We start from the raw sequence: 20,614 nt of genomic DNA on the forward strand, positions 1-20,614 counted from the left end.
CAGATACATTAGATGCATTTGGGCTGCCTGATCCTCCCCTCTAGTGGCGACTAATAGAAACTACACGGCTCTCATTAAACGCATTAGGAACTCGGGCACGTGCACAGACATTTTGGGGCAGGTACTCAAAACAAAACAAAAGGACACCCGTCGCCAAAATTGTTCTTATATATTTGCAGGGCTGTAGTGGAGGGTAAACGCACGTAAATGCCATTTACGCACCTCTGGAATTTTGAAAATAGTTTTACGCACCTCTGAATAGTGTTTACCCACCTCTAAGTGGCGTTTACGCACCTCAAAGTTCCCTGCGCCTTGTATTCTTCCGTTGGAATAATCCGAAATAAACTTGGTGTCATTTTAAAACAGCTAAGACTACGTTTCCTATTGTTGAACATATAAACGCCGTAGTCTGAATCATGTTCATCTGCGCTGTATTACGGTCTGTGACCATCCAATCAGTGCCTTGCGGCTGCAGCAGCGACACCAATCAGGATCCAGGAGGTGTGTAAACATACACGTTGTGGATTAGCCTGCCTGCCTACCTGTTCGGAATGTGTAATATTCGTAATATTTAACTGTCTAAGTACGACACGTACCAGTGAGTTTCTTTTAGTTGGCGCTGTATGCGTCCATCTTTATTAGTGCATATTAACTTCTGCGCATAAACGCGCACCTTGATGACCTCATCACAACATGACAGACATTTGAACCGGAAGTATCCAAGATACTACAGAATGGATTACCGCCGGTAATTAGCAATGGATATCAGGTGATATTTGAAGAGACCATCGAGTGCTCCCACTCCCACAGAGGCCCGCAAAAGGCCTCAAGTACAAAGTAAGACTTAGTGTTCCGTTGCTTCGCGTCGCACCGCGTCGAGGTCTGTATGATCACAAAATTCAGAGTTTACCCACCTCTAACTTTACCACTACAGCACTGCCTGTGGCGGTTCGATGGATCGGAGCTGGCGAGGAGCGCGCGGCGTTCATGACACGCTGACGATGCGGCGCGAGACAACAACCGCGGGGGTCACGTGACCACACCGGGATCCGCAGGGGGTCGTGGCCCAGAACACGGTGGGGAACGGAGGGAGCCGAAGGCGAGATACCAGCGATGCTTCCGGATTCTATCGGTCGACGAGAGCGGGACACCGAACCACGGACATTTCCTTCTTACCGGAGACGTTGACCGGTAGGGGGACACGCGATGGGGCGGCCCCTCCTCTGATTGTGTGTGTGTGTGTGTTTTATTTAGTAATTGAATTGTCGTGCTGAAGGTTTACTATGAATTACTGTGTTATTTAAGGTGCTATAGAGTTCCATGCGTACCATGAATTGTGCACTTTGGGTTGCTGTGTTGTTGGAGTGGTTCTACATGTTTGAGGGTCCGGGCCAAACCAATAATATGTCCCCTACCTGGAGGTCAATGCTTCCCTTATAAAATGTTACCATTATAAAAGCATTTATCAAATCCTTCAGTCTGGTGATTGTGCTCCTCGAAGATCTGAACCTTTTTATTTATTAATTTTTTTAATGCAGTAGCTTCCCTAAAGTGAGTTAGTTTTCTACATTACGTGTATTTTAGCTGACGCTTTTATCCAAAGCGACTTACAATAAGTGCATTCAACCACAGGGATACAAACTCAGAACACGAAAGTGCCATTTCATCAAATAAGACAATTCACAATTTGCTATAGATAACTTATAAGTACAATTTACGTGCTACAATCTTTTAGTCGAGGTAGAGGACAGCAAAGAGTCGTGATCTAGTCGAGTGTTTTGCTCTCAGTGAGGGAGGAACGAGCAGTTTATCAGATGCAGAGCGGAGAGTGAGGGTCGGGATGTCGGGTCACAACTTGGTACCTGAAGCGACTTTACTCAAAGTGTGGAAGCCTCAAAAGCGTTTCTCAGAAGCAGAGTGTCAGAGTGGACGTGAGGATGAGACGCACTTTGTTTGGTGTGTTGGGGCTTTTCTGTGAGTACTTTCTCTCTTTAAATCATAGTTTTCATGGATCACAACTTTTTTTTTTTTTAAGCCAGAAGTTAATAGTTTCTGTCAGTTTGATAAACGATGTTTCTCACTTTATTTTAGCGCTGAATATTCTCCTCTACTGTGGACACGCTCAATGTTTTTATACAACTCTTTATTTGATAAATTCACTCAAGATGATTCAACACCTCTCACTATTTTATTTGTATTATTACATACATGGCATTACAATTGTATTGCTTTGAAAAACATGTGCAGAGAGTTCATCATATATTAAAAGACATCAAATTATTTTCATTGACGAAGAAAAAGTATACAAAAATATAAATGTATATAAAAGGTCATTTCAGATGTGGCTGCTTGTGATAAAAAGACGTCATTCTCAACATTCTCACTAGGGGGCAGCATCAATAACAAGAGCTGCTCTTAGTTGCACTTCAGAATAAACCGTTTTTTTTGTTGCAGCAGGAGATGTTTAGAAATCTTGTTCATTGATCAAATCAGTGTTTCTCAAACTGTGGGGCGCGACCCTCTAGTGGGTCACAGTGGTTTTACAGGAGGGTCACATGGGGGAATTTTTCAAATCAGAGTAAATGTGGAAGGCAACAAAGTCACTTCCTGTACTTCAGTAAGTATTAAAGGGCCGTTTGATATTGTTCTAATATCTAAAATGATTCTAAGGGTTCAGCTGTTCAGCCCATGAAATGATTAATACACATAAAGAGACGTCACAAAGAGAGCTTTGCTTATGTTGCATGTTTTTACATTAAAGCGATATACTGACATTTTTAAACTTTTTTTTCTGACCCCAAAAGCATGAAAATGCTTTAAAATAAAACATTATAAAAACACTTGCACTGCATTATTTTAACATGGAGAATAAGCTGTTAAAGACGCTGCTGAAAGCATATTAAAGGAATAATACGTTTCATACACTTAACGGTTAAAAAACACTTTAAAATAAAACAAGATTAAAGATTTAGTTGAAACAATCTGCTAATTAACTGTACAAAATACTTTCTGCTATTCGGAGCACAAAGGTTCCCAAAAAGAATTCATTTAACAAGCCTCACACGTCTATTAAAGAGATTGTTTTTCTCGTTGGTCGGTTTTGTCCACACGGATGTCTTTATTGATCTGGAAGAACCAAAGAGAAAAAACAATAGCGGTTATTTATATTCAGCTTGAAGGTGCTTTATGACGTTTAACTATGTGAAATAAACTGCTTTATAAATGGCTTCATCACCTCGAGATGTTCCTGGTTTGACTTCAGAATAAACAGCTTCCTCTGCTGCTGCACATCTGGATTTTCCTATAAATGAAAAGATTTAATGTATGTTTGCAAGTAGTTAGTTTAAAATAATAATGTATACGTTGTCCTGATTATTGTAAAACAATAAACACAAAATAAGAGTGCATCATTAATGAGAATAGTTTATAGTAATAAATGAAGGAGGAATAGACAGAAATGATTCTAAAAATAACAAACTACCATTTTCTAACTTTTAAAAGATGTTGTTTTGTTTTGGATGGAGACAGAAGTCACATCACAAGGAGTCGATACCTGATGTGGACTTTACTTACCTTCATTCCTCTTCTTCTTAGTGGGGGGGTGAACCTGGGCATACGTCACGTCTAAAGACAAAAGACACAATTTCAGTTGAATATCGTTGGAATGATGAATATAGAAGAATGAAATGTGGGATTCAATTATGTCTGTTTCATGACTGCATAGTAAGTTAATACTAATTTAAATGACAACTTTAAAAAGTCTAAAGTGTGTTATGTGCTTGTATGTAGGATGTGTACATTGCTGATTTCGGCATGTTGGATGACAGCATGAACGTGTTGAACTAGAGCAGGTAGCACCTGTTAAACAGCAGGAAGCTCTGCTGGCGTTGACTGTACCTGCAGCTGATGTCGTCCTCACATCCGAGTAAACGGGGCTCTCGTCTGGTTCATCGTGCTTCTCTGTCACAAAGACCACATGAAGAACTTTGCTAAGAAGAACAAATCATCTCAACTCTCAAAGGTAATTCTCACTGTAAAGTAAATCACCTACCCTTCTTTTTAAAGTGTTTGAGCTCAATCATAGAATATGTGAGGCTGGATTCATCTGAAATAAGAATTTATTGTTTTTAATTCAAGACAGTTTGCATTGACTTTGAATCATCTGATTCTAGTATTTAACAACTGTGATGAACACAGGATTTACTGCACCTTGTTCAGTTTCTTCAGAGCCTCCGATTGTTTCATAGAGACAAGAATCACCTGCAGAGCAGTGAGGATAAAGACGAGGTCATTCAATCATCCAAGTAAAGAACTAATTATTAAATAAATCAGGATTAAAACTGACCATGAAGAGCAGAAGCGTAATGTCCGCCTGGAGTTTCACCCTGGTTGATCATGTGGTCTGTAGCTGGGCTCTGATTGGTCCTCTGAGACCTTGTGGGTCCAAAACATGAAGTAAATACAGAGGATTGAACGAGGAACATGTAAAGTCCTGCTGCCGTGTTCAGAGGGAGAGAAGAGAGGCTTGTACCAACCTGCTGAGGCTTGAAGCTGCAAGAAAAAGGTTTCACATTGTTAATTAATGAGTGTGTGTAATAATATGTGTGACTTTGACTTATTTCAGTGAAATCAGTCTGATATCAGAAGGAAAAGATCTCACCTTTTGACTTTCTGTAGCAACACAGAATCAGCAGCAGGAGAATAATCAGTAAAACTCCAGAAACCAGACCAACCACCAACAGCAGGAGAAACACAGAGCTTGATGCTGCTTCTTCAGGATCTACACACAAGTACACACCAACCATGAAGAGATACACAAGTACTACAACACACACACTCAAATACACTCACATGAACCTTTGATCACACAACATTCACCTTTCACTGCTGCTCATGTTAGTTTCATTTGTGTCTTTAAACACTAAAATGTACAAAACTATATTGTCTCACACAAACAAATAGTTTAATTCAGTTACACCTTTTGTAACTCAGACTGTAACACATATTACAAAGAAAACATCTTCTACTCGTACTCACGTTCCACTGACAACCAGCTCTCTGCTGAGGTCAAAGTCTCCAAACCTGGAGGTGAATTCCTTCCTCTACATTTATAAAAGCCTTCATCTGACTTAGTAACTGCAGAGATAAGCAGCTCCCCTCCGACACCATTTGGGAGGAGTTTGTCATTTTTATAGAAATCCACTTTATCAAGAAGTTCTTTTGTCCTCAACATGCAGCCAAGAGTGACCGAATGTCCCTCAGTCACAGGATGGACAGAACTCACCAGGATGACATCACCACCTGTAAAGAGACCAGAGGACAGGAAGTCAAACAAGCTGATGTCCAATGAAGAGAAGACATTTAAAGTTTACATTTGTTGTCCACATTCACACAGTAGCTGAGCGAATAGCTGCATTTCATGGATGGAAGAGACGGCCCTTTGGTGACGTAGATGCTCACAGTTACATCTTTAATTAATGCTCAATATGTCGGAGACAAATGTCCACTTAGTGGCAGTGAGCTACAGAATGGTCTAAAAGGTCCAACGTGGAGGAGCCAGGATGGAGCCAGATAACTCTACAGCTCCTCCTGGTTTAAAGTCAATGGTGGATGTCTATGGTCATAAAGAAGGAAAGTCAACCACAAAGACGTGTTGGACAATACAGAGAAATGATACTGAAACAAACTAAATATTGAGTTAAAGTCCTTATAAAGTCACCTTAAAATGTCAGCACTCTACAATTAGATGTGTAACTTAACACAGACTCTGGCAAAACTTCAATATTAATGCTATTAGACCTCAGTGCTGCATTTGATACTGTCGACCACTCAATACTTTTGGACAGGTTGGAAAACTGGGTGGGGCTCTCAGGCACAGTCTTAAGCTGGTTCAGGTCATATCTACAAGACAGGAACTATTTTGTTTCCATTGGTGACTTTGTATCAGAAACAACCGACGTAACGTGTGGAGTCCCCCAAGGTTCGATCTTAGGGCCGACTTTATTCAACATCTACATGCTCCCACTAGGACAAATCATGCAAAGAAATAAAATTGACCACCATTGCTACGCTGATGATCTATGTAGCGCTATCACCAAACGACTATCGCCCCATAGATCTTCTGTGCCAGTGCATTGAGCAAATCAAAGACTGGATGTGTCAAAATGTCCTACAACTAAATGAAGACAAAACTGAGATCATTGTATTTGGTGCTAAAACAGAAAGGTTTAAAGTAAACCAACACCTTCACTCTCTGTCCCTGAAAACATAAAATAAAGCCAGAAATCTGGGGGTTATTATGGATTCAGATTTACACTTGGAGAGTCACATCAAATCAGTAACAAAATCAGCCTACTACCACCTCAAAAATGTAGCATGACTTAGAGGGCTCATGTCAGCTCAAGACTTGTACATGCCTTTATAACTAGTAGGCTAGACTATTGTAATGGTCTCCTTGCAGGTCTTCCAAAAAAAACTGTCAGGCAGCTCCAGCTTGTTCAGAACGCTGCTGCTAGAGTTCTAACAAAGACCAAAAAATGTGAGCACATTACACCAATTCTTAAATCTTACACTGGCTCCCAGTATGTCAGAGAATTAATTTCTAAATCCTACTGCTCACATATAAATCACTACATGGTTAAGGGCCAAAGTATATCACTGATATGCTTCCACTTCATAAGCCTTCAAGATCACTAAGATCTTCTGACACCAATCTGTTAGTGATTCCCAGAGTAAATACAAATCATGGGAAAGTATCATTTAGTTACTACGCAACAAACAGCTGGAATAAACTTCCTGAAGGTTTAAGACTTGCCCCAACTCTGACCACGTTTAAAACAAGACTGAAAACTTTTATGTTCAGCTTCGCCTTCTGCTAAATGTTACCTACATTGCACGTTTAACCTCTGCCTTTAATTAAACAATTTAAATAAGATTTTAATTTATAATTTTATTTGCTGTTTTTAATTGTCTTTTAATTCCTGCATTTTATTTCACTTTATTGTATGAAATGTTATAATGTGAAGCACTTTGAGTCTGCCATGTGTATGAAAAGTGCTATACAAATAAAATTGCCTTGCCTTGCCTTGCCTAACTACTTTAGATGTAAAACCTTTAAATGAATATAAACTCACTGTGTGTAGTGATGTTGGCTGCATTGCTGGACTGTGTTGCAGACTCACACCAGTACACTCCACTACTCGCTCTAGTGTCGGTGTTGCATGTGGATCCAGTCATTTGTCCCCAGTAAGAACAGGATGACATGAAGCCAGATTCATCAGCCTTCATCACTCTCCACTCAGCAGAGTTTCCCTCACAGCTCAGTGACAGTGACTCTGTGCTGAAGTGCTGCAGTCTGTGAGGACTCACTGTGAGAGACGCTGCTGGATTCACACCTGAAGACACGTCATTAGGAGACACACACAGGACAAACAATGTCAACACAAACAGGACATTTATTCTCTTGTGCAAGAATATAAAAGTGTGAACAAACTCACCTCCAGACCAGACAAACTTCACATCACTGTACAGAGTGTAAAACACAGGATCTCCTCTTCCAGCTCTGCACACATATCCTGCTGTGTGTGTCTGTCCATGAAGAATGTAGGAATCCTGTTCAGTCCCAGTGGTGCTACCAGCTAGAAGCTCATAGGTGTAGTTGGGTGACAGTTCTGGAACAGCCTGATACCAGAAGAACCTCCATCCTGCAGACGGAGGTTCAACACTGCAGGTCAGAGTCACTGAGTCTCCAGGACTCGTCCATGATGGAGACACTGTGAGGACAGGCTGAGGGACATCTGTTGGAAAGAGATTTCACAGAATAAAGACGTGTTGTGATGAGTCCTTGGTGGATTACTGTCACTGCTGATGTCCTCCATCTTTCACTTCAACTGTGTAAAACAGGTGTGATGGTACATTGTCTAAATATATTAACTAATTAAACAATTCAAATATTCTGTTTTGATTATTTCAAATATAAATACAGACATACCTGATGTTTTTACTGTGAAAGCATCACTCCATTCTGTTGTAGAGCCTCCATCTTTCAGTCTGCCCTTACAGCTGTAGTCTCCTGTTTGTGCATATGTGATCACGGAGCCTTTTGGGTGTTGAGGTGTGTAATAGTCGGGTGTTCTCCATTCATACTCCCACTCAGAGCCTCCTCCCTCCTTTATTCCACATGTGAGAGTGATCGTCTCTCCAGAGTAAATCTCAGGCAAGTCGTGTTGTAGAGTCACAACAGCTCTGTTTGTGACTGTTCATCATCATCAGGCCCCAAATAGAAAAGTTACACAAACAGAGTTTTAGTGTGAGTCTTAATCCTTATTCACAAATACTTTCTCTACATGTTTTGTTTCACATCAACTATCAGTTTAGTTCTTTACCGACTGGATGGCTGTACTCTGTGTAGTAAACTGGGGCTCCTCTTCCTCCTCTGCACCAGTAGACTCCTCCACCAGAGGGAGAGAAGCTTCCACTCTGGAGGAGAACATCATCTCCTGTTTTCAGAGGTTCAGAGGTTTTCTTGTCTTTGTACCAGAAGTACTTCCATCCAGATGATGACGATGATGATGGTGATGATGATGATGGTGATGAAGACCCCACAGAGCAGGTCAGGGTCACACGTCCCCATACAGGAGAGTATTTTCTCAGTTTGGCCTTTGGTTTTTCTGCTTTAATGTAGAACAAAGACAAAACAGTGTTATTATTGTGACTGTGAATTTGTCCATATATATATAATGTAGCAGAATGGAGCCTGTTATTGAAGCCGTTTGTTCTTAACCACCAAAATCACCCGTCAGTCAATCACGTGAGGGCGTCTCCCATAAATACGGTGGCGATTCCCCTGATTTCAATCTGACATGAAGACAGAGTTGCGTTGAGCGTCTGTCGCTGAGTTTCCTGTAACTCCGGGTTTTATTGTAATATGGTGTCACATTAATAACGTCATTTGTTACTTGGCCGCCGGTAGCAGCTTTGTTGGCTTCCCGCCTTCGGCAGCAGATGAATTCAGCCTGATCGGTGGGTTCGTCCCTTTCACGAGTCCCTGTCGTCCAAGTCTTGTCTATTTATTGATTGGACGTTGTCCTCTACCGCAGGGGACCGCTAGCGTGATTCGGGAGGAGCGCTGCTGTTTTGCCTCACGTCAATCGGTCCCACCTGAACACGGACTACCGTCGATTGGTGCCGTTCTTACCGACACCCGCCGCTGGTGCCGTGGACCGATGTCCCAGTGTTCTGTTCAAAGAGACGGCCCGTTTTAACCCTTTTACTGGGTCATCTGACGGTGACGTCAGGACCCCCTCTGGCATCAGCAAATCTAACATTTTAAATATGTTGTCATTAATTGAAATATAAATACTGACATACCTGATATTTTTACTGTGAAAGCATTACTCCATTCTGTTGTAGAGGCTCCATCTTTCAGTCTGCCCTTACAGCTGTAGTCTCCTGTGACTGATGATGTCCTCATGGAGCCTCTTGTGTTTGGAGGTGTGTAATAGTCGGGTGTTCTCCATTCATACTCCCACTCAGAGCCTCCTCCCTCCTCTATTCCACATGTGAGAGTGATCGTCTCTCCAGAGTAAATCTCAGGCCAGTTGGGCTTCACAACAGCTCTGTTTGTGGCTGTTCATCATCATCAGGCCCCAAATAGAAAAGTTACACAAACAGAGTTTTAGTGTGAGTCTTAATCCTTATTAACAAATACTTTTTCTACATGTTTTGTTTCACATCAACTATCAGTTTAGTTCTTTACCGACTGGATGGCTGTACTCTGTGTAGTAAACTGGGTCTCCTCTTCCTCCTCTGCACCAGTAGACTCCTCCACCAGAGGGAGAGATGCTTCCACTCTGGAGGAGAACATAAGCTCCTGGTTTCAGAGGTTCAGAGGTTTTCTCGTCTTTGTACCAGAAGTACTTCCATCCAGATGATGACGATGATGATGGTGATGATGATGATGGTGATGAAGACCCCACAGAGCAGGTCAGGGTCACACGTCCCCATACAGGAGAGTATTTTCTCAGTTTGGCCTTTGGTTTTTCTGCTTTAATGTAGAACAAAGACAAAACAGTGTTATTATTGAGACTGAATTTGTCCTCAGAGGCGCCGCAACGGAATCAGGTAACCAAGTCAACTGCCTCGGGCCCCGAGCTGAAGGGGGCCCCGAAAGACGGCTGACGTCAATGACAAAATAATGGAACTGCTTTAGACGCTGCAACGACAAGACATCGGAAACCCCCCTCGCAGGGCCCTTTACGTCACTGGCTAGCTGCTAGTAGGGGACCCCGACAGACGGCTGATATCGCTCCATACCAGCGACACAACCTGAAACCCCCGTAGACACCGCAACGACACGTCGGGAATCCCCCTCATGGGGCCCCTTGCTAGCCGGCATGGACGTGCGTCCCGGTCAAACACACAGATGAAACAATGAAGCGAACACGTCTCTCTGTGCACACGACAAGACAAAAAACAAGAGGGTGAAGAGAGAAAACGCGACAGTGGGAATGTGGAAGCTACGTGTGTTACATTATGAACAAGTAGTGCTGCCAGCCAGCCTGCCACTTTATCCCAAACTCCCAGTCATCCACCAGCCACCAAACAAGTTCACTGCACATTGAAAACATTAGTAACAGATGAGCTTCATACGAACACTGATCACAAATACAGGCTGCACATCAGATGAAACAGCAGAACCCACAAGAACACAGAAGCCAAACTCCAAACACCAACCAAATGAACGAGCGAATGTCACAATCCATGTCGCACAATGTGGTCAACTGATTGGCGCGTTTTGGTGGCTAACGCTACGTAGCATTATGCTACACGATGAAACAAAGCAAACACTCTGTAAAGTGAATTCAGACATTTTCTTCTAAACACATTCAGAGCCACACGATACATTTTAAGTAAAAAAAGGCACAACTATTGGACTGTGGATATGGACCAAGGTGTCATAGCAAGTCTTAAGTTCTTCCTTTCCACTTCAATTCCTCGTTTGTTTTTGCTTAGTTGCGTTTTCATCATTCTGAAACTTTTGCACATTTCAGTTATGTTTGTTTTTCTGTTATTTATATGTTGTGTGTGAACTTTGCATTCAGATTGTTATGTTATTTATTTTATATGTTACTTTCTTTACTGATCCGTAGTCTTGGACTTCATTCATCATGATTCTGGGGCCCCGTGGTCCTTCTTGCCTGAGGCCCCCAGAGGGTCTAGAAACGCTCCTGGATGTGAGTGAGGTTTAATCTTCAGGTGCAATTCCTGAGGTGCAAGAACCTGACAACTCCAAATACATCATGGTCTAAATTCTATCCATGTAAATCTCTACGATTGCCACATATATCTCAAATAATCAAACTAAAATATTAAATATATTGTCATTAATTTAAATATAAATACTGACATACCTGATGTTTTTACTGTGAAAGCATCACTCCATTCTGTTGTAGAGGCTCCATCTTTCAGTCTGCCCTTACAGCTGTAGTCTCCTCTGACTGATGATGTCATCACGGAGCCTCTTGGGTTTGGAGGTGTGTAATAGTCGGGTGTTCTCCATTCATACTCCCACTCAGAGCCTCCTCCCTCCTCTATTCCACATGTGAGAGTGATCGTCTCTCCAGAGTAAATCTCAGGCCAGTTGGGCTTCACAACAGCTCTGTTTGTGACTGTTCATCATCATCAGGCCCCAAATAGAAAAGTTACACAAACAGAGTTTTAGTGTGAGTCTTAATCCTTATTCACAAATACTTTTTCTACATGTTTTGTTTCACATCAACTATCAGTTTAGTTCTTTACCGACTGGATGGCTGTACTCTGTGTAGTAAACTGGGTCTCCTCTTCCTCCTCTGCACCAGTAGACTCCTCCACCAGAGGGAGAGAAGCTTCCACTCTGGAGGAGAACATCATCTCCTGGTTTCAGAGGTTTAGACGTTGTCTCGTCTCTGTACCAGAAGTACTTCCATCCAGATGATGATGATGGTGATGATGATGATGATGAAGACCCCACAGAGCAGGTCAGGGTCACACGTCCCCCTACAGAGTCTTTGCTCAGTTGGGCCTTTGGTTTTTCTGTTTTAATGTAGAACAAATACAAAACAATGTAATTATTGTGACTGTACTGAATTAATGGTTATTAAATTAATGAAGTAATGAGAACATTTCACCTGAAGGAGGCGCCACTGATAAACAATTAACAGAACACCTCCATCTGCACTACTTGCACTACATATTTATATTGGACTACTGCCACCTTATATTTATATATTATACATATCAGTAATGTTTATGCTTAGTTTTTGTGTTCTATTTTGTCCTTAATGTCTTTTTTCATATTTTTTTATATTTCTGTTGTTTATTGTTTATCTATGTAACTGTAACGGAGACTAATTCCATGTGCAAACACATACGGCCAATAAAGCCGATTCTGATTTGTTCAATTTGTCTCATCAATAATGAATCAATCACTCATCTATAATTTCTCAGTAGGGATTAAATATTGGACGGTTTGTCTCATCATGTTAATGTTCTTTTCATAATCAGTCCATCTTTCTTTGGTTTATTTAAAATGATCAATATTATCTGATAATTGATCCTTTTAAACAAAGATCAGCTGACTAAACAGCATCAGTGTTCAACTTCAAGGTTCCTCTTACACTAGTTAACATTTATTAATTATCACTACATTATATCACATTAGCACTTTATTAAACAGGTTTATTAAATCAACACGTCTCATTAATATAAAAGTGCTTTAATGAACTCGTTGTGATGGTAAAACTTTGATCACTTACCTGATACACTTAGAGAGACTTTATTACTTTCTCTTATAACGTTGGGACGGATCTTCTGAGAAGCAGCACACTGATATTCACCACTATGTCCTGTAGTTAGAGATGGTGATGTATATGTATTTCCTGGTCTGTAGTTGGTCCAATGATCATTCAGATTGAATGAGTAAACCCAGTCAGCGTTGTTTACTTCCTTTAAGTCACATATGAAGGTAACTTCCTCTCCAGTAAATAAAGGAGACCAGTTTGGCTCAATATGCAGCAAAGCATCTAGAAACAAACACAACATGCAAATAATAAATTGTGTTTTCTTTCTTGTATTCATCATAAATGAAGTAAACAGAACAGAAATATTAAATGTAAAACAGTGATAGAAGGTGTTGAATCGTCTTGAGTGAATTTATCAAGTAAAAGTTGTATAAAAACCTTGAGCGTGTCCACAGTAGAGGAGAATATTCAGCACTAAAATAAAGTGAGAAACATCATCACGCATCATCAAACTGACAGAAACTATAAACTTCTGGCATTTAAAACGTTCTATGTATGAAAACTATGATTCAAAGAGAGAAAGTACTCACAGAAAAGCCCCAACGCACCAAACAAAGCGCGTCCCATCCTCACGTCCACGCTGACACTTTGCTTCTGAGAAACGCTTCGTGTCTGCAGACGTTTTCAAACGTGTGAAACATGAAGAGAAATGTGGAAATGCAGAGACAACATATGAATATTAGACGAGAGGTTTTCTCTAACTTCTGCTTCTGTTTATGGTCCGTGCTTCCTTCCCTTTTGACCCCCCAGACGCTGTTAAACACGTCACATTTTAATGCTTATAGGAAATAAGACCAGTTCCAGTAGTCTGATTAATGCAGATATATTTAATGTCCTTTCTTCATACACGGTCATAAGCTAAAGGTTTCTGTAAAGGCAGCTGCAGGAAGTCAAAGGTCTCCCCTGTAATATTAATACACTTAATAATCCATTAATGATCCTTCTCACCAAACTGGGACGATTTCACAATAAAATCCACAAACAACTTGTAAATGTCGTCACTTCATGGTGAGATTCTGGCGTCTCGATGTCTCGTCTCCTACAGGAAGTGACTGTGCTCGAACAGGACACGAAGAGACAGGCGGAAGAGGACGTGAAGAGAGACGAAAACCTCTCCATGCTCCTCGCCTCCTAATACTATATTATATTATATATATATATAAATATTATAGATGTGTGATGTAGTTGCACTGTACACGTTTGTGATATTTTGTTAATATCTGAAAAAAGGAAAGAAAATATTTTTATCCCATTAAAATGAATTGTTCAAACTCTGCTAACTTCTATATTCTTTATTCTACAGAAGCCCTTTTAGTTTGAAGTACATTCAGAGAGCCAGAGAAAGGTGTTTCATGTTTCACAATGACTGATATAAAACACCCTGTGAGGAAGAAGTGAATCACTGAAGCAGATTCAGAGGCTGAAACAGACCAAAATAAAACCACCAACGTTTAATTAGACTTAAATGTAGAAAGTGAGCCGTTTTATTTGATCAACCTTAAGGTTCCTTTTTGTGCATCAAAGCCACATTCAACTCTACCAGCAAACACCGCAGCAGGAGGAAGTGGTGCATTCTGGGACGCCTCTTTCACCACAACTGAACCGTTGTCTGAGACGTGTGAATTAAAGTCAAATAACAGTTTGTTTTCGGTCTTTTTGAGGTTTTTTTGTATTTTTCAATCAAAAAACAAAACTTTGTTCAACTATACAATTACAGAAGAAATGAATTGGCAGCAAAACGTTTAACACTTGAAAAGAGGAAACAGTTCAGTCTCCTCACAGGCCTGTGGTCAGTAATGTAGAAGCCGCATTTGCATAAGACAAAAATAGAGAAGGTGCAGAAGAGAATTTCCACGAACTCTTTAGTTCCTCATCTGCAGCAGCATGTTGAGACAAATGAGACAAAACCATTCAGTTTAATACATATATGTGAGGTATATAAATATATTATTATAACCAAATGGTGCAACATACAAAAGCAATCAGTCACATAGAAACACTTTATAAACCTGGTGACACTTGGTGGTCGGATGATGTCACTACTTGAGGAGACTCTTCACTACAGACTCACAACCTCCAGTTCAACGTGATTCACACATAAACCACCTTCTAATCAATCCGTATGAATATGAATCAAAAGTTCACATTTCAACTAATTGAATCATGTTTGTTCTGGTAGTCGTGACATTGACATATTTAATCAGCAGTGACTTTAATGGGACATTTTGGATTTTATGCTCAAACTCCAACAAACATCTCACGTCTAAATGTTTTTACAAATGAATCGGTTCTTGTGAGACTGATTTAAAAAAGAAAAGGTCAAATAGATTTGTGTTGTAAGTCTGAGGAGAAGAAGCACAAAGCTTCTCAGAGTCAGTCAAACCGTTCCTGTTCCCCTTCATACACAAGATGTGTTGCTACTGGTTACGTGGTGTCACATGACCACATTCACACCACAGCTGATGTGTGAACCCTGAGATGATGGTTGTAGATCTCGGAGCAGCTGCCAGGAATTGAGTCCCAGTACTGAGCAAGGAAGTCAAATACTAAGAAAAGTTTCAAGCTTAAAAACGGGTTTTAAAAGTAGAACCAGTGAAGGACAGTTTCTTTACAATGTGTCTCCCGGGTCTCCTGGACAGACACGTGCACAGATAGACCCCTGCTGGTGCTCAAGCACCTGCCCTTTTGCCCTGGATGAGAAAAGTGCCCCTTCTGCTGGAGCACAATTGTTTCTTCATGCATCAATATTTATGATTATAAATTACTCTTTGTCATCAATTCCCCCAAAATGTGTTTCTATATCCGACGGGGCGTTGCCCATCTGTGCTGATGTGAGGGTTCCAGGACGGAGGATGTCACATGTGTACAGACTGTAAAGACAATTAATAATTAGTCATTTGCGATTTTGGGCTAAACAAAATAAAATAAATTCAATGCCAAAAAATATCACCCAAAGTTGGCTGGGATGGGCTCCAGCCCCCCCGCGACCCTGTGTGCAGGATAAGCGGTTTGACAATGGATGGATGGATGGATGGATGCCAAAAAAGAGGGACTCCAAAAGCAGAAGGACAGGGAAAATATCCTACTGTGTTTTTTATTTATTTGTTTTATTAGTATTTTTAATGTCATGAATCATTTTGGCGATGGGTTTTGTTTCATTTTGAGCACCTGCCCTCCAAAATGCTCCTGGACATGGCCCCCTGGGACAGAACCACAGCGGGCCGAGTCCCGGACTAAAGGAGGACTCGCAGGTGCAAGTTGTGGCACTCTGACGCCCCCTTGTGGTCCTCTGAGGACATTTCAGATTCAGCTGCTCGTGTTCTCCAGGTTCAGGTGGAAGAAGGACGTCCGTATCCTCATTCTGTTCATCTCTCCGGCTCCTCAAAGCTTCTATTGGGGGGATCTGGACCTTTTGGGCGCCTGCAACACACTGTACAAAGAGTTGATGTGGTCTTCCTCGCCCGGGGGGGCACCCTGTGAGCCCGACGCCTCATGCTCCCCCCCGTGTCCTTCCGTCCCCACGCCGCCATCACCCTCGCCCTGAGGCGACCCAGTCTCCTCCCTCGGGCCCACGATGGGGCTGCTGGTCTGGCGGGGCGGGGGGGCCTCCACGTTTACATAGCAGGCCTCGGCTTGGCTGGAAGAGGAAGAGGTGGAGACTCTCCACTCGGGGGGCGGCGAGGCCTCCGCCTGGTGGCTCTGTGCTATCCGAGCAGCAGGTGTCCCCTCCTGGAGACAACGCAGTGGAGTGAGACAAGACGCCTCCTCGCGTTACACCAACAGTCCTTTTCACACCCTGAAGGGGGGGTCAGAGTCGGGAGCATCTGGAAAGTGGAACGCTGAGGTCACGCGGCTCACCTGATGCCCACTACATCCGCTGGGAAGGAGCCCCGTGGCCCCCAAGAGGATGAAGACACACAGGGACAGGCACACTGCAAATATCAGCACTGCCACCACAACAGAGGGGGGGTGCGATGTCTCTTCAGGATTTATCAAGCCTGAAAGGACATGCAAACATATTTTAACAGACCGACTTATTAGAACGATGAGCAAGAGGCCCAAAAACTATACAGTTAAAAGTTTTTGCCCCCTGCTGGTACGCGAGTGAACTGAATAAACACGTTTTCTGGAAAGCTGAGTTCAATTTCAAACACTTTTTAACATCGGGTTATCTTTGTTTGACATTAAAATGAGTTTGTTCTGAAATACTTAAGTGACGAAAATGTAAAAAATAAAACTACTTATGCACTCTTCATACTGGATTTTAAATCCTGCTCGAATAATACAAATCATCACGTAAATCTTACACATTGCCTCCGTGCTTTCAGACACATTGCTCGCGCTGACGTGGTTTTTGCCCCCGCAGACGACGGACGTGTTGTCAGTGAAAATGTTGATGATGGTGACCTTCCTGTTTGACCTCTGGGAGGTTCTGCAACCCGCTACGTCACAGACCGACCACGCCCACTCCTCCCCGATGGAGCAGTTGACCGTGATGTTGCACAGAGCGGCAGACAGGTTGGAGTCCAGTGCCGAGATCCTCATGACAGGTGTGGGGACAGTTTCTGCAACAGATACATTAGATGCATTTGGGCTGCCTGGTGGCGCCCTCTAGTGGGAACTAGTCGAAACTACATGGCTCTCATAGAAAACTTGGCAGTCTGAGAAGAGACTTTTTGAACGCATTAAGAACCATGGAACTAAATGAAGGGTTAGAAGTGGTAGTCGGAATTATGACCTCGACCTGTGACGCAGGCTGCTTCAGAGTTCGGTACAGAGACTTTCCAAACCCTCTGGTGACTTTTTGTCAAAAGCGACAAGTGACAAATCCAGCGACCTTATCTGCTTTTCATGGAGGCTTTTGTGGTGTCTGATATGAAAGGACGTTGTTTTGCAGTTTATTGTCCTCAGCGCGTCTCACAGGAAGCTCGCGGCGCGCAGCAGTCGCAGAGCAGAGCGCGCATGCGCAGAACCGCCGCCGATGCTGCAGCGTCTTCCCTCGCGGAGGAGTTGGAGACACATGTTCAATAGAGAGAGAATATGGAATGCCGTTTTAGTCAAAATTTAATAAATACATAAATACATGAAATGAAATGCATTTGAAATACATCATGAAATAAATAAATGAGGCAATAAATACATAAATATTAAATACATTTAATTATTTCATGGTACTTTTATTTCATAATGCCACTTTTCATTACATGCTACTTTTATTTCACAATGCCACTTTTCATTTCATGGTAACATTCAGAAGAGACAACAGAGCCGTGTGCAAAAGAAGGCTGGCTAAGGGACGTGAGTGTTGATATAATGGAAGACATTGGTGGGCTCCGAGGTAGCATGCTAGCATTACCAGATCAAATCGATCAACATGGGTTTTCTGCAGATCCGATTTTGACACATAGAGGGTTTTTTGGAAATACTAGGGCGGATAAGTGCTCTTCAAGATGTATACATAGACGACGAAGTTTTAAATTGTTTAAGACTGATTGAGCACCGCGTGCGTGTGGAAGAGGTCCAACTTGATTCCTGGCGACAAGCTGGCTAACTTTGTGTTGTCCGGTCTATCAACCCGAGAAATCCCATATCCAGGAATATCCAGAGGCGGGCGTCCAGCACCTGTGCTTGTAGTACCAGCGCTAATGTTGACTTCATCAACTTAGACCTCTTCCACACGCACGCGGTGCTCAATCAGTCTTAAACAATATAAAACCTCGTCGTCTATGTATACATCTTGAAGAGCACTTATCCGCCCTAGTATTTCAAAAAAAAACTCAATATGTGTCAAAATCGTATCTGCAGAAAACCCATGTTGATCAATTTGATCTGCTAATGCTAGCATGCTACCTCGGAGCCCACCGATGTCTTCCATTATATCAACACTCACGTCCCTTAGCCAGCCTTCTTTTGCACACGGCTCTGTTGTCTGTTCTGAATGTTAGATGTAGCTACGGCCCCTGATTTGCATATAAGAATAAGAACGTGAAATGTAAAACGCCATTATGAAATAAAAGTCTCTGGAAATGTAAAACAGCATTATAAAGTAAAAGACTCTAGAAATGAAAAGTGGCATTATGAAATAAAAGTACCATGAAATGAAAAGTGGCATTATGAAATAAAAGTACCATGAAATAATTAAATGTATTTAATATTTATGTATTTAAAGTACCATGAAATAATTATATGTATTTAAGATTTATGTATTTATTGCCTCATTTATTTATTTCATGATGTATTTCAAATGAATATTTCATGTATTTACGTATTTATTCATTTATTTAATTTTGACTAAAGCGGCATTCCATAAGAGAACTCTCTGCAGGACTTTTTGATCGTCTCTAATCACGACTTTTACGGAATAAATACCACCCCGTACGTATTTCATCTCCCAATAAGTTTCATTTATCTCGGAAATACCGAAGATGATTTAGACTTTAGACCGCTGCACGTCAGACGTCCTCCCTGTTTATTATGAAGGTGAGTGAGTCGGTCCAAGTGTCCGGAGAACTTTTACAGTTCGGTAAAGTTGGAAAGATATTCACAGATATTCTGACTTTGAAACCGTAGTGACGTCACCAACCAGATGCAAGGAGCTGCGCATGCGCACATCTAAAGTCATAACATCGACTTCATATCACATAAAGATTGAAACTTACCTTCAACAATCAGTCGGTGGGTTTCCTTTGAGTTTTTATAGGAAGAATTGAGGAATGAGAACGTATAGCGGCCGCTGTCTGTCTCCGTGAGTTTGTTAATACACAACGAGTGGTTGATTGGAGAATAAGACACTTTATCTTTATACTTCGGTGTGATGTTGTTAGAGAAAGTGATGGCTTCCTCATTAAAGAGCCACTTGTCCTGATGATGCGGTGGTGAGTTTTTAACTCGTAAACACAGTGAACCGTTTTTCTCCCGGTAGTGCGTCTCCGGTGGTTTCTCTGCTGTGATCGCTGACAGGAAACAATAGAAGAATTACAAATAAACGTGCTGGAACTACATTACAGCATATTACCACAAACAGTACGGTGACTATAAATGTCCTCATATGCATAAGTTGATGAATTTAATGAACTAAAACTTATTAACATACCTTTAACGATATACCTCAAAAGAATCAATACATTTTCTACATTCTTATTAAGAATAAGCCTTTTTACAGCCTTACACCGTCACATGAATGAATAAAATCAATATATCATCAGTTCTGACTTTTAACATGCTGTCGGTGATGCATTTTTAAATTATTTTACCTGCAACAATCCAACAGCTCAGAAGGAGAAGCATCTTCAATCCGCTCTGAACTAGATCGTGTAATTGTATCTGTGTTTCCTGTTGAGTGCATTGCACCGCATAGAAAAGCTTCGATGAGCAGGCTTCCGGCTCGTGTCGCTTCAGCAGGCCGGAAGTCTGCTGAAGCGACGCGCTTAGAGTCGACCCATTTCAATTCAACCCAAGTAAAACCAAACGTAGTGAAATTAGTGAAGTTCATCTGCCTTATTTTAGAGACTAGATATCAGGAACAACTGAGTTTTTTTAAAATGCATTCCTGTTGTAGTTGTTTTTATGCAAAGTGGTCATTGCGACTGCGGTTTGTTTATGCGAAGCAGGTTTTTTCACACTGATTTAATCTGACTGTGGATCTTGCACAGATACGGTACTGACATTTAGGTTGTGCAGACAGACTCACTTTGAAGTATCCGCCATTTATGCATTTCATCATTAGCCATCACTTACACAACATCCCTTGCTGTAATTTCACTCAAGGAAACAAC

General features: G+C 41.6%; 2 protein-coding genes and 1 long non-coding RNA gene across 18 annotated transcripts; 1 reads left to right on the plus strand and 2 right to left on the minus strand.

The window, feature by feature from the left end:
• The first annotated feature begins 723 nt into the window (after window positions 1-723).
• Window positions 724-2,904, plus strand: LOC144410225 (uncharacterized). Its single transcript, XR_013468150.1, has 2 exons — window positions 724-837; window positions 935-2,904. It is a non-coding gene; the product is annotated as an uncharacterized LOC144410225 (long non-coding RNA).
• On the minus strand, window positions 2,170-13,928 carry LOC120821276 (uncharacterized). Of its 15 annotated transcripts, none has more exons than XR_013468139.1 (22): window positions 13,788-13,928; window positions 13,370-13,451; window positions 13,218-13,253; window positions 12,795-13,061; window positions 11,800-12,072; window positions 11,412-11,669; window positions 9,758-10,045; window positions 9,370-9,627; window positions 8,385-8,672; window positions 7,991-8,254; window positions 7,497-7,796; window positions 7,134-7,394; window positions 5,038-5,301; window positions 4,661-4,780; window positions 4,536-4,551; window positions 4,346-4,434; window positions 4,210-4,260; window positions 4,052-4,105; window positions 3,898-3,960; window positions 3,554-3,624; window positions 3,236-3,301; window positions 2,170-3,126 (listed from the first exon to the last, which is right to left on the minus strand). XR_013468139.1 is itself a non-coding variant. In XM_078105528.1 (22 exons), the coding sequence occupies exons 2-22, from the start codon at window positions 13,404-13,406 to the stop codon at window positions 3,119-3,121; spliced, it is 3,345 nt and encodes a 1,114-aa protein (XP_077961654.1). In that variant the 5' UTR covers window positions 13,407-13,451; window positions 13,788-13,928; the 3' UTR covers window positions 2,170-3,118. The 15 variants fall into 15 exon arrangements, 13 of the variants coding, with proteins under 13 accessions (XP_077961654.1, XP_077961653.1, XP_077961655.1 ...); XM_078105528.1 differs by having other exon boundaries at window positions 3,574-3,624; window positions 3,859-3,960; window positions 8,385-8,669; window positions 9,758-10,042; XM_078105527.1 differs by having other exon boundaries at window positions 3,574-3,624; window positions 3,859-3,960; window positions 9,758-10,042.
• Window positions 13,929-14,294: 366 nt separating this feature from the next.
• Window positions 14,295-20,384, minus strand: LOC120821260 (uncharacterized). 2 transcript variants are annotated; one of them, XM_040179652.2, is made up of 5 exons: window positions 20,093-20,384; window positions 19,499-19,792; window positions 17,147-17,404; window positions 16,698-16,837; window positions 14,295-16,568 (listed from the first exon to the last, which is right to left on the minus strand). In XM_040179652.2, the coding sequence occupies exons 1-5, from the start codon at window positions 20,124-20,126 to the stop codon at window positions 16,230-16,232; spliced, it is 1,065 nt and encodes a 354-aa protein (XP_040035586.2). In that variant the 5' UTR covers window positions 20,127-20,384; the 3' UTR covers window positions 14,295-16,229. The 2 variants fall into 2 exon arrangements, with proteins under 2 accessions (XP_040035586.2, XP_077961715.1); XM_078105589.1 differs by having other exon boundaries at window positions 14,480-16,568; window positions 17,147-17,832; window positions 20,093-20,194.
• Window positions 20,385-20,614: the final 230 nt, after the last annotated feature.

The sequence above is a fragment of the Gasterosteus aculeatus genome, chromosome 7 (assembly GCF_964276395.1).
Source record: "Gasterosteus aculeatus chromosome 7, fGasAcu3.hap1.1, whole genome shotgun sequence".
Taxonomy (NCBI): domain Eukaryota; kingdom Metazoa; phylum Chordata; class Actinopteri; order Perciformes; family Gasterosteidae; genus Gasterosteus; species Gasterosteus aculeatus.